The 14,547-nt window shown below is 32.4% G+C and overlaps 1 protein-coding gene across 1 annotated transcript; it reads right to left on the bottom strand.

The window, feature by feature from the left end:
* Positions 1-2,498: 2,498 nt before the first annotated feature.
* Positions 2,499-13,699, bottom strand: LOC134279923 (fibroleukin-like). Its single transcript, XM_062762335.1, has 4 exons — positions 13,594-13,699; positions 13,411-13,507; positions 13,043-13,207; positions 2,499-2,758 (listed from the first exon to the last, which is right to left on the bottom strand). Exons 1-4 carry the CDS (start codon positions 13,681-13,683, stop codon positions 2,499-2,501), a joined length of 612 nt encoding a protein of 203 aa, XP_062618319.1. The 5' UTR covers positions 13,684-13,699.
* Positions 13,700-14,547: the final 848 nt, after the last annotated feature.

Below are 14,547 nucleotides of genomic sequence, written 5' to 3'. Positions count from 1 at the left end.
AGAGACACAGCAGTATAATACACAGCTTATTATAGTCTATATATGGATATTTCTGTATAAAGATTGAAATGAATGGTAGATTACTACAACCTCCCCTCCGCTGTGTAAAGAGATACAATAAATAACAAAGCTTACAACAGTCCATTAGTCGATATATCTATTAGTAACCAGGTTGGGAAAAGAATCCCTAGAAGTAATTATCAGCTACTTATAATTAATTTAGAATATTTTTCTTACTCTTAGTTTCCAGCATTTTTATTCTTTCTATTCTGACACAAATATGAAGTTAATGGTCATACAGTTAAAACAAAGACAAAACGACATATACATTGATATCCCTTTGTATCTTTATTATATAAGAAAGGAAAAAGAAACGCATGGAAAATTTTTGAGGTTAAATAATTTTATTTTTTCTTGTGTATTATCTATTAATCCTAGTTAACGTTTAAAATCATCTTCAATAAAAATGTAACCGAAATTTTCGTTTGCCTCATGATTCGAGAATTATTGAAACTGATATAAGGTACCCCCCCAAAAAGTGAATATTAAAATCCTCATTATTTTCAATGTCTCCTTCGCGAATATTTCACAGTCTTGTTTCTCCTTTGCGTGGTGTTCATCAGTCTGTTTATCCTACAAATAGGGATATTTATTAACCTATTCAATAAGATAGCCCTTTGTTGAAAGGGGCCATATTCGATATTCCTGTCTTCCACTCTGTCCCACAGATGTTCATTGATCAAGATTAATATGGACTTATATGTGTCAGAGATCAGTCGAGTGCGTTAATGCGACTGTTTGCGAGAAAGCTTTGATAAACGCAGGATATAATGTGCCGGAGGTAATCACGCAGAAAAAAAATCGATAAATGGCTCGCATATGCGCCAGTGTGAGGAACACCAACGTGAAGTTGACCAGCTGAAATATCCAAATCGTGCAATTGGTATATTTCAGTTTTATGATGATTATAATGAATACTATTAATATTTCTTTTTTTATAGCAGTTTTATGGTAGTTAGGTGGCGATTAAACACATCATGACCATCATCACGGATGTTGAAAACCATTTAAGACCCTCTCTGACGACGGTTAAGACGTTCTATCGGGGGAATTCTACTAGCTACTGCACAGCAAGCCGTTGTTGCTTTTGTCCTTACTTAGGTACCGTAAAAGCCAGACCCCATGGAACTTCTGTCAACAATATTGCAAGAAATGCATTTCGTCTAAAAATACTGAAATTCAACATGTATCCTGATTTGCATTAAATTGTACAAAAGGATCTTTGACAAACTTGTTGTTATCAAGTTGCACATGTTTTTGACATTTTAGCATTTTTCGACGTTACGCCATTCGTTTCAAGGTTGAGTAATTCGGAACACAAATTTTAATGCAGAGTAACCAAGACTCAAATCTGACCAATTTTCGTACTTTTTGGTCATGCGGTCAAAAAAAATTTGGCATATTATTTTACCCTACGTTACATGTACCCTTTCCTTCCAGTATATGTGAAGTTATAAATTTTGAACAGTAATAATCATTATGTAGTCAGAAGTACTTTATTCTTAATGTAAACTAAGAATTCTATCAGCTTCAGAATGGGAATATTACAAGAACACTACATTTTTAAAGCTAATATAAAAAGACTTGATAATAAATACTTTTTCATCTGCATTATCGTTAAGAAAAGTTTTGTTCCAAACATAATTTTGTAGACTATAATCAAACATTTATTATATCATGACATATTAAAAATAACAAACAATTAAGTAAGGAAAAGTTGTTATATAAAATAATTTTGATTATATTAAAAATTTTACATTCAGCTATAACATGATCACATAATTAGACTAGATCAATAACACAATAAAACTGATTTCAACTTTACAATAAGAACGCCTAAAATCAATCTCAGCATTTAAATTCAATCAATGACATCACTTTAGTAAATATATAAATCATTTAATAAATCACTTTACATGTACATGCATATTGCAAATTGAATATTTGTATAAATACTGTATATTGAATATCCATGTTTTATGGGGAAATATTTTAGAGACAAAGGACTCAAACCAATTTGTATGCAATTGAGAAAATTATTCTAAGACAAATAATACAAATTTACTTAGTAAAATTTCATAAAATAATACTCTTCTATTTTTTACTTTTTCAACAGACTGAGTGTAAAACTGCATTTAATCCTTTGCACAAAAGTGAGAATTTTAAAAGTCACATTTCTACATCAAAAAATATCAAAGGTGAGGCAATGCATATCTCCACAATACGAAAACTTACTATAGTGAAACATGTCTTGTCTTTAAAATGTGTATTCCAAAATATTGATTCGAATCGATATTCAAATTCCCTTTTAAAATATACTTGTCCAATTGTCGTTTTATTTGAAGTATTATCAAGTCCAGCCAACTTAAAAAAGAGGATTTCGGACTAGACGAGTTGTACTGTATATGGTACCAAACTACTTGCCCGCCAATAGCTTTTCAGTAAGGCTTTATCATCATGGAAGTCTCCTTTATCTCATTACTAGCCACAACTGTAGGAAACCATGGATTGTTCCACACTGCTGGGGACCACGGACCGTTAAGGTTGGCGAAGTTACAGTAATTATACCACCAGCCTCCTCCCCCACCCCAAAAAACAGCACAGTTACTAACAGATCTGTCGTGGTGTCTGTCGAGAGTGGTAAATGACATCCCGCACAGATCTTGGTCATAAATCCCAGTATCAAACATTCTGTCACCTGAAGAAAAAAGTTGTCACTTTAATAGTGTACGAAATATCTAAAGCAGCCGACTGGGGCTTTATTGTGTGAAAACTATACTGAAAGAAAAAAAGAAAAGCATATTAAACTTTTGAGTTAAATTAAAACAATCATTTCGAACATTTTTTCCAGCATTGTTATCAAACATTTTGATTCATCTTTAATCAACAAGTTACCAAAATCTTTGTATGATTTTGACTGATAATTCCAGAGTAATTGAAATTGATATGTCGATACCCCCCCCCTAAAAAAAAATAAAACTAAAAATACCATAATATCCCTTGCGCATCAGTATCAAACTTGATTTTCCTATGCAATGAGTTCATCAAAGCATTTAACTTTTTCATTATTTTTTATTAAACCCTTCTGAGGGTAGTCTTAATGGCTGAGAGTAACTGCATTATTCCAAAGCCAACAAATCCCCCGGCCAATGAATTCCACCAATTTTTGACTCTGTATAGAATGTACAGAATTCAACTAGTTTGATGCAGGTGAATGTTTGTAAGAAGTCTCAACAAACACTAACAACATTTTCCCAGTGTAAACACGCTAAAAACACTAGGCATAGGACTCGTACGTGCGCGTGTGAGAATATAATCGACGTAAAGTTGCAAAGCTTGCGGCGCAAATTAGAGCCAAGAGAAGAGTTTTTCTTCATTTTCGGTGACAGTTCACAGTAGCTCAGTCGGTAAAGCGCTCGCTCCGTGACCGGGAGGTCGTGAGTTCGTATCTCGGCCGTGAATGACCCAGTCGATAAAATGGGTAGCGACTGTTCCTTCGCCATGCGCTCGGCACTTTGAAGTGAAAGTTGCAAGTCCTTTGGATGAGACCTTAAAAACCGAGGCCCCTCACTGCTCAATGGCCCTGAGTGCCGAGTAAAGGTCAAAATTTGAAGCCCTTCACCGGCATACGGTGAAGTCTCCATATGAGAGAAACATTCTCGAGAGGGATGTTAAACAATATACTATCAATCAATCAATCATTTTCCGTGAGAAAAGGTGAGCATGATAGTCTCCTGTTTAAATACAGTGATAATGCGTTGACAATAACTGAGGTGGCATGTTGAAAAGCCCTTTCTTGTTGTGACGTTGTTACGCGCCAACGTCATCGTCATAGTTGGTAGGAAACATTTTAAGTTAACACTTTGGCAACCGAATAAACTTTTTTTTGGTTGAAAAAGTTAAAAACAATCTTCACAGCAACATGTTGCCTTTATATTCACTTATTCATATTGAATTCAATTACTAGAGCCAATGTAACGTCCGGCAGCCATACCATGAATGCAAGAAATTTATACTGACTGCAAATATGCAAAAACGATGTCTATAATACAAATGCATCGTATGGCACTTTAAAATGTGATCACAAAAATAGCATCATCAACATGCACTTGTTTTTGACTTTTTATTACTTCCCCTACGTGACACCATACATTTCATGGCTGAGTAGTTTTGACCAGCGATTTTAGTGCAAAGTAAACAAAATACACATCTCACAAATTTTCATTATTTTCGGTCATATAGTTAAAACTTTTTACATTTTATGTTCTAATGCGTTTCTTTTTCTTCCAGTATACAATAGAGAGACTCCTTAACTTTATAGAATTTGAACCTTATATAAACTCTACGAGGGCTGTTCAATAAATAATGTCCTAAACTGTATGACATACAATACAGATATCATATGGCATTAAACTTGACTTTCTTTCATTATTGAATCTTTACTAAATTTATAACAGTTTATGTGACCACTTTTCATCACATAGTTTTATCGTGAGAAATGGGAAACACGGGCTTTTCGAGACACCGCATTACAAATGAATGGTAAAGAATCAGTAAACTACAGAAAAAATAAAAGCTACATAAAAGCTGTTGTAAAACTTGTTAAAAATCCCAAAGAAATATTCACTGAAATATGTGACATTTACAACAACCTATGCCTGTTTTATAGACAAATGAGAAGGTTGATTTCAATGATAAAAAGATTATATAATGGGCATCAAAGATGGGTACCCTCCTTGCCAACAAAAATTATAACAACTGTACTGTTTTTTTAAATTCCAACAAATAATATTTGATGATGTATGGCTTCAAGACACATAGCAAATTTGATATACATCATATCAAGAATAGTTTACACTGTTTTAAAGAAACGTTTGACCGTAAAAAAGCTTGGTACTCAAATGTCACCCTAGATTTTGGAAAATGAGTGAAAACGACAGCGTGTACGAAAGTCTTAACAATTTATTTTAAAATATCAGTAATTGTAGTAATCAACGTTTGTTTTATATTCAAACAGATATTGGAACATGAATCTATTGCTTAAAACCATCAAAACAAAATTTACCATAAGATGTACCTGATAAAAACGGCGAAGGTCTGACAAGAGCAAAGTTATGCAAGAGCACAAAGACAAATTAATATGCAATTTTCTTAAATATTGGTGGTATTGTTGTTCTAATTCGTATTCGGGGAGACAGTTTAATATCTAGTTGAGTCTAGAAAGAATTTATTTTTTGCAAAAAAAATAAAAAAGATTATTAGAGAAAGGACCCAGAATCAGGAATCCACTACATTAAATTTAATCACGACAGCGTCCAAACCCGCATGCCCTGAAGCGTAAAGGGTTTTTTGAGAAAAGCAGAAAGTTAATGGTTTTACATTTACAATGTTTGCCAGATCTTTGATCTTTTGACTTGTTTCTATTTCCAAACTTGAAAAAAAAACCACATTTCAGAAGGAAAAAAAAAACAAGTCCAGGAAATTATTGGATCTGCCATTTTCAAGTATACACAAAAATGAGTTCTAAAAACAATCAGAAATTGGAAAAAAAATTGTGTCGGACATGTGTTTGAATTAAAAGAGATTATTAAGTAAAATCATGAAGACTTAATCATTGAAAAGCGTCGTTTGCTTCTTTCTGAGCACCGAGGACATTATTTATTGAACAGCCCTCGTAGTGTACATTCAAATCCAGCTTAAGGAAAGGAAAATTTGCAGCCTTGGCCGTTTCAATATAGATACCTTCATTCTATGGTTATGGGGAAATGCAAAGTTTTCGCACTTGGAAACACACGCAGGGGTGATAAGAAAGCATACAGAATATTCTAACTTTACTAAGTCAGTGAAATAATACAGTACAGACAACGCAGATCCCGTATAAGACCGCATCCCCTCCGCGGTGTATTAATCCTTTCCGCGTTACACCGTCGCGGATTTTGATCGCGGTGCTACCTGAGACCGTGTTTACACCGCGGCGGGGCCAGCTACCGTTATTCTTCAGCTTAAATGTTGTTACCTTTAATGACCTGTCGATTTTTAATCATGTCGAAAAAAAGGGGAGGGGGGTTAGCCATTTAAGACTATGATCACATTAATATTATCAATACCATTATTTTTTTTTTAAATCATTTTTAAAAAGTTTTATCAAATTCTTTAATAAAAATTATATACCAATAGTCACTCAAAATTAATCAATTCTCAAACGCGTTTGTTAAGAGTCATTTTGGGTGAAATAAAGTACATGTAGTAAAATTTATCGAATATGTTTATGAAATCATATCTATTTATAAAATCAATAATCTCGCCACAAATGATCTTCAAATTGAAATTTAATAAATAAATTAAATAAGTAGAATTAATTTTAGAATTTAAAGAATGCCATATCGCTTTTTTTATATGCACCGTCGTCCAGTGTTCACAATTAGCTTGTGCAATTGCAGTTACATGTAGCTATGTGTTTATTTATCTGCAAGTTTCTATCACAGCCATCGATTTCATTTTAAAAATGCCTTTTATACAAAGACGAGGGGGGGGGGGGGTTATAAAGTCATTCTATTCAGAATATCAATAATTTTATAGCTAATATTTTACTGTGGTTCTATTTTCTGCTCTTTTCGGAAATTATTAAAGTCATGTCTATGAAAATGTTGAACAATTTTCACGTATCGCCGATAGGAAAGGCTGACTCTTCTATCAGCCATTTAATACGGTCCCTTAAATAATTTGAACACACAGCACAGAAATTATTAAAATTCTTTTAAGCAGCAAATTGTCATGCTTCAAGTTTTCAGGTGTCTGTGTAACTGGTCTATACCCTTAAAGAGATACCTGCAATACCTTTACATTACGTAATCTTGCATCATGAAGAAACACTGACGAACAATTATGAATAAGATTAATAAATGTCTTGGAAACAATCATATCAAGCTGTTAGTTTGGATAATAAACCGATAAATCAGCGACAGCAAGATCTACATGTACATGTATCTGGTCACGGCAATGATTATTATGGAACTTTGAAGTCTGATCCATTAGCAATTTCATTAAAATGATATCATGTTTAGTTTAGTTTCATTCGATAGACTTGAGAAATCAATAATATTTATACTGATCAAAACGAGGAAAAACAATCTTAAACGTGTCTCAAGTTGATATTGTAATGCTCTCTCTCTCTCTCGTAATCTACTAATTGGTACAGGTATAAACAGACACGTAAATAAAATAGTAATGAATCATTATTTGATTCACATGTACTTAATTTCAAATACTTTAATTATTAATTTGTTTTAAAAGTTTTGTTGTTTTTTTTTTTACACTCAGTTAAAAAAGCAACAATATATTGACTAAAATTTCAAGGCCGTTATCTCATTTGAAAATGAAATCGATGAAATAATGAAACATTGAATCAAATGCTATGTTGAAATGCTAGACAACGACGTGCACATTCAGAGAGAGTTATTCAAGGTACTCTAGGACAGGTGTGAAACCCCCAGGGCATGCCGTTTCCTGTGCTGGGACTGCTAATCCCTATACACAGGAAATGATCGCGGCTAATACTTAATACACAAAGAAACAGAAATTGTCAAAGAAATCGAAAGTATTTGATTAGTATTATATTCATTGAATATTATTAAAAACTTAAATATAATACATCCCCTTCTTTAATTTGATTTGTTCTGTGAAGTTTATCACCGTACCTGCACATCCTATCTTATTTTACTGCACGTGAAAATGGAGAAATATTAAAATTAAAAAGAAAGACATATTGTTTACAAACGAAACACATGTAAATTTGAAGGTGAAGAAGCGATATTTTTTCTTGATATCATATAAAGTTCACAATCATGTAACTGCAAAGTGAACTATCGCCATCGAAATAAAATTCATGCTTTCCGTTAATTTGAGAAACTTTAAGAAAAATGCCTGCACAATTATATAATAAAGCGAAATAATTTTTTTAAAGTGTTCTAAATTTGGGAAAAGAACAATGAGAAAAAAAGAAAAGATTTTTTTTCTTGATGTCCTGCATAAAGAAAATTTAAGGCAGGACAAAACACCCGTGGATTCTATTTTAACCCATTTCTTAAAAAGTACCGGAGAAAAGATGAATCATATTACTATATTAAAAACAATGAATGATCCCTGTAAGAAAAATAATAAGTTTTGGCATGTTTGCGTCATATTTTGTGAAAAAATTGGAGAATCTTATATATTGGTCACTTGGGGGGCTTACATTCTGCGTGTAATAAACAAGCATGTAACAGTCTGTTATAAAATGCAGTGTAACTTTTGTTCCATACATAGTAGAGGAATGATATTTGAACACATATATAAGGAGTCTCCATTCTTTATGTACTACTAAGGTCAGGGTAATATCAAGAGGTCAAAGGTCAAATATTGTGACGTCATCCACTGAATCTTTTATTTTTTTTGCCATTGAAATATTTTTGATCGCAAAAATATCTTAAACCATCGTTTCAATTTTCTTTCTTTTTACATATTTCATTTTAGGACCCATTTGAATTATTCTGTTGAGTTTTTGTAAAAATTGAATAATACATTTTCGCTGAAGAAAACTTAAACTTTCGGATATTTACATGAAAATTTTTCCATTCCGACGCTACGTATGTTCTATTTTTCCTTAATATTTTACTCAAATTTTCTAGTATCAAGTTGCCTTACGAATGTAAAGCATTAAAAATGTTATCTTTGTTAAAAGTATACACGAATTTGCAATAGATCAATTGATAATTCTGAAATACGGCTCATTCTCAAGTCTAATGTCTGATTTCACAATCTTTTTACAGGGGTCTGATAGGCCATATTTCAGACTATGTGGGCAAAAAATGTGCGGTTGAATTTTTTTCATACCATACATAAAGAGAGATTTTGTATCCTTAAACAAAATATCAAAGTTTTAGGAAAATTGAATTTGATGAAAAATTTGGCCTATCTATTGAGTCCTACGTTAAGTTCACGTGCCCACTACATGTAACTTCAAACTCTCGCCATCGAATGTTTCCCGTTGTTTGACACTTTAAGAAAAATCCTGCACAATTATAGAATAAAGTGAAATTAATTAAATTAAATGTTCTATATTTGGGAGAAGAATATAAACAATATGAGGATGCACATTTTTTTCAAAGATTAATTGTACTTCTTTTTTTTTCAAATGAATGCTGCATGAAAATCGTTTATCGAAACTCACGCTGTCTGAGTTCAGAAGTATTAAAGTTTGCATATAATATGAATAAAGAAGATGGGCGCATTTGGCGAGTGATGTGCAGGAATCATTTGTACGAAACATTTATGGTTTAAATGTCCATGATTTGGTTGGCTGAACATAGCTGATCAGATTTTACAAACACCTCCATAGGATTTTTTTTCCATTTAGTTTGAAAGACCTTGTGAAATTGTAACATCTATGTCCGTTTTCCTAGGGGGTACTATTACATAGTAATGTTTCACAAAAAATAAACACCTAAAATATTTCATGCCTACATATAGATGCATGATACATGTACGTGTACATGTACATTATAGAATAGAAGATTAGAATTGATTTCGCTCGAGAATTAACCAGACTGAACCAAAATTTATCTAATTCAAATTTCTTATACATCAGTACATAAAACGAAACTACAAAAGTGACAAAATAAATGGTTGTTTGCATGTAAAAAAAAATAACGCCCCATGCCAGGCTCGAACCAAAAATTTTTCGCAACGAGTACACTGAACAGGTAGCTCAACTTACTGAGCTATCATCGCTAGACATATACAAATGATTTTAAGAGGACAAAGAAGCACCACATTCACACATTTGGATTTTTGGGGGAAAAGTTCATTTTTCGTGGTCTCTGGGTCTTCTCTCTATTTTTAAAAAAAGTGTATTCGTTTCTTTGAATTAAAATACACACAAATAACGTATCAAAATCATGGAAAGAAGACCCAGAGATAGAAAAAAGTTTAGAAAAACGTTTTAAAAATGTATCATTTTGTACCAAATGTCTCATCTGTCCAATTTTCATTTTTTTTTTAGCAAATCAAAGCTAAATTTGAAAATATTTTCCTTTCCTGTTGCACAGGAACCCGATAAATAAAAAAAAGGTTAAAATTTCATGTGACATGTGGATAGAATATTCACTTTTCAATTACGCCCAGATTCCTGCCGAATGCAAATCAAAAGCGCCCTCGTTCTTTAAAAAAACTAATCTTTCTAGTATATAATTTTTTTTCTTGTTAGACTCTCAATAACGCAAAAAAATTAACCAATTGAAAAAAAAAATAATTTTAATTCAAAAATTGATATATAATTTTAGAAACAAAAATAAATATATTTTTTTCTGAGTTTATTTTCCATTCATCATAGCAAAAAAATGAAAATACTTTTTTTAATAAACATACAGTGTCATTATTATTTTTTTTTTGTTACGGGGAAAATTCGCAAATTACAATTCGCGGAGATAACTCCCGTTTGTTTACGATACTAATTGTCATTAATCGATCGATGATTTAACCGCGGCGGGGACAGGTAGGTGATGAAATTCCCAAGGAGAGAACGCGGTTTACCTGTCTCACGTGGCCAAATACCGCGTTGTGATTATACCGTGACGGGGCTAGGGAAATACGGGATCCGCGTTGCCAGCTGTACTGTATGACGTCATAGTAGGCGAGATGACGTAAATTTTAGAACACAGGTTTTCGTAATATTTGTATGTAGAGATGAAATTAAAGTCTATGAAATAAATTAAAACGTGTAAAAATTAACAAAAATAAGATGTTTTTATTTTGTTATGCTGTATCTGTCAATTTGATTAAAATCTAACAACGATGACGTCATATGTGTACATCGAGTAACTTGAGAATTGATCAAGTCATGCTAGGACAGCATGTACAAAGATACGTAAAATGGAGTTTAGAAATAAATATGGGGAATTTTATATGAAATTCATATGGACTTCAGTTAAATAAACAGATATGCTAATTTGTTTTCATCAACTATATTCTCTTTCGTAGACAGTCAGCTATATACGTATTCCAGTCATTACTTGGTCATTCGTGACAAAATAATGCCAGAGAACAACAATAAGCTGGATATTTCAAAACATAAGATTTGTACGAATGGAAAGTTCGCCTTCTAAAATACTTGGAAAATGCTGCTAGAATCCCCAGTTAAGCATGGTTTTATGAAATTTTTCGGTTCATCTTTATAAGATACAGAACGTAGGATAAGGTTTCCTGCGAATGTGTGTTATAATTATTTTACTGACAGGACAGTGGGATTCTGTCAGCACTTTTTAGGCGAAATAGATGTTTTTCGACTATATTATTAACTCAAAGAAGTTATTAAACCCTGGGGTACTGTTGTTCTGTTGGCCTTTTTATTAAGGAATATTTCGCTATTAATTAAAGTCACGTGATGACGTGGTGGTGGCGCACGTCATTGCGTTAGACGCTCTTTTATCTTTATGCGATACTTAATAAAAGTTTACGTTTATCAGTGGTTTGGGTAAATTATCAACTTAATTTTCTTTAAAAAGTCTAAATTTCCCGAGAAATGATTTATATGCTTCCTTAACATACATGCGCATAAAAAAAAATCGATAGATAACGCAGTACAGTTAAGGTGCGCAATGGAAATATCGTCTAAATTTTGTATTTAAAAATGTATTCGTAATGGGGATGGCGATTATTTTTAGTACATTATTTATATCGGATAATTGTAATTATGATTAGTAACTACATATCGAGGACAATTATATTTTATATTTAGACTAGTCACGTGATGCGGCAGTCACGTGATTTAAGCACATTGACTTGAAGTAATGATGTTACATATAAATATCAATAGTGCAAGGGCATAACCAAGTTAAATTTCCAAGTTTAGTATATAAATATTTTCAACATGTATCGTAGTTTCTAAAAAGTGCTGCGATCCTGTCTAAATTCTGCAATACTATTGTTAAAATTATACTTGTATGACCGAATGCTATATTTTTTGCTGGTAAGCGGCATGAAATACTGATATAATTAAATGGTTTTTCAGATTTCATCAGGATCGCAGCACTTTTCAGATACCTTATTAGTTCTATAGTTGAAATGTAAAAGCTTACTTTGATCCATAGAGTGTATGCCCTTGCACTAGATCGATTTATTTAGACCCCCATATTACCCTCCGATGTACTTGCATACAAATAAACGGCAGTGTCAAATAAATACGCAATGTACAGAAAATATATTGATAAAATAGTGAAGAAGACATTAAATTCAAGTTATTGGCCCATAGAATATCTGTAAATAATATTTTATTTAACTAGAGAATACATATTTTGTTGAGAAAATATTACTTGATTTGTCTCTCACTGCATACAAACTACGTCACGTTGTAAGAAATGACGTCATATTGACAAGTGTATTGCAATCAGTGCATTGTTTATAACTTGTTATGTGGGATTTAACTAACGACAAAACGACACGCTGTAGTAAGTTTTTATGTAGTTTGATGATTTCTTACTAGTTAAATAAGCAGATAAACTCATTTTGTGGTATTTTAAAGAAATGTTGTATGACGTATAATGTGTATGATGTCATAGTCAAGTTTTCCCGTACAAATTAGGCTCCGCCTCCTTTTTGTAACCTTAACTGTGCTGCGAAGTTGCTTCTATTATAATTATATTTGTACAATGCTCATCAAATATAATTATTATAGAAGCAACTTATCTATCGATTTCTTTAGCATGAAATTGCCACAAATTCTTTATTATTTCCCTTGAAAAAATGCGCTGAACTTCTTGTGAACAAACTTTAATCCCCTTATCCGAGAATGTTTTGTGGCAAGTTGGTTTAAATTGGCTCATATGTTCTTGAGAAGAAGACGAAAATGTGAAACGTTTACAGACAACAGACAGCCGCCAGACATTCTTAGATCAGAAAAGCTCAATTGATCGTTCGCCTCAGGTGAGCTATTAAACCCACATCTCACCTAGTGTTCCTGTGGTCGGTCCATTCAGATAAAGTCTGTAGTTGTCTGTCTCGTCGGTTATGGAGAATTCCTCGTACTGTTGATATAGAGTGGTTCCACTGGTCAGAGTAATGGACACGTACAGAGATGGTTTGTGTTTGGTTAACAGATGAATGATGTCATTTCCTAAAAACGTTATAGTTATATTCATTAAGTAAAACCTATATAGGAACAAGGAATAACTGATTTATAAAAGACAGCCATGAACATACACATTTTATATATGTAACAAAAGTCGAAAGGATCAAAGTATGTCTTTACTGAATTTCATATATATTTAAACTAGAAATACAACTTTCCTTTTATTGTAAACCAAAATGCACATATACCCAACCAATAAGATGAATTAACTGAACCAAATCCCTCCTTGTACTCATTCCAAGTTCTGTTGAAATCGGTTGAACCGTCAACACGCTTCTGTATAACCTGTGGGATTGATTAAGAACTGTCATTAATATCATAAAAAAAGTTATGTATACATGTACTAAAAATTGAATAATTATCAAACTGACCGTCCATCCTCCGCACTTGGTGGTCATATCACACTGGACATTGACTGACCATTGGTTGTTACGGGGATAAATAGTATAGACATTAGACATTGTATGACCACCAGCAAGCAAATCTTTACAATTCAGTGGACGTTTTTTTCCTAAAACTTAAAAAAGAAAGGAGTTAACGAAAACAGTTTTAAAATAATAATATTTATACATATGAATATGTACGTTAGGTACTCTTTTCAATCTCTTGAGGGACAACTAGGCCTTTTCCGGCTATTTTATATAAGACCGTGTCTAATAATAAGATCTTATATTATAAATAATAATTAGACTTTCGAAATTTATTTCACTTTTAAATCTATAGAGAATCACATTTAAAAATTCTTTGTTTTCAGTAAAATTATTCTCTATTTTAATGTTTTACAGTCCCCATTCATAGGGGAGGTGCATAGTCTGTAACTTTTTCTTTTCTTTTTCTTTCTTTTATCCTATCTCATTTTAATTAAACGTTTCATATTATTCAGTAGCCGCAATAAATTGTGTTTAGCGGAGGTCGTTATTTTGGTTACGTTTATTATTATTCAAATTAAATACCTTCAGATTCCTGATTGTAGTACCTCCATCCTACTTGAACTTCTGTTGAACTACCCGGATGACATCCCGAATAAACCCGACATTTATTAGCGTGCAAATTGATGCCAAAATACAAACATTCTGGACCACACATGGCTGAACACATAGTTACTGAATATGCGTCATACTCTGACAAGAGATTTTCTCTAATAATAACGTCGTTCTTATTTAATTGAGCAAAATTCCGTTTTAACACTGATTCTAAAAGTCTAAATGAAACAACAAACATGGTCCAGAAGAACCCCCTGTAATTGTAGCTATACATCATTTTTATTTCACCTCTTCTTGATTGTGATAGTTGATATCAATTTTCCATTATTTAAGTTATTTTTA

This window comes from Saccostrea cucullata, unplaced genomic scaffold (assembly GCF_032062105.1).
Source record: "Saccostrea cucullata isolate Sc308-1 unplaced genomic scaffold, CSIRO_AGI_Scuc_v1 ctg882, whole genome shotgun sequence".
Lineage (NCBI taxonomy): Eukaryota > Metazoa > Mollusca > Bivalvia > Ostreida > Ostreidae > Saccostrea > Saccostrea cuccullata.
Note: the sequence above shows the minus strand (reverse complement) of the source record. Positions and strands in the feature narration are given on the sequence as shown.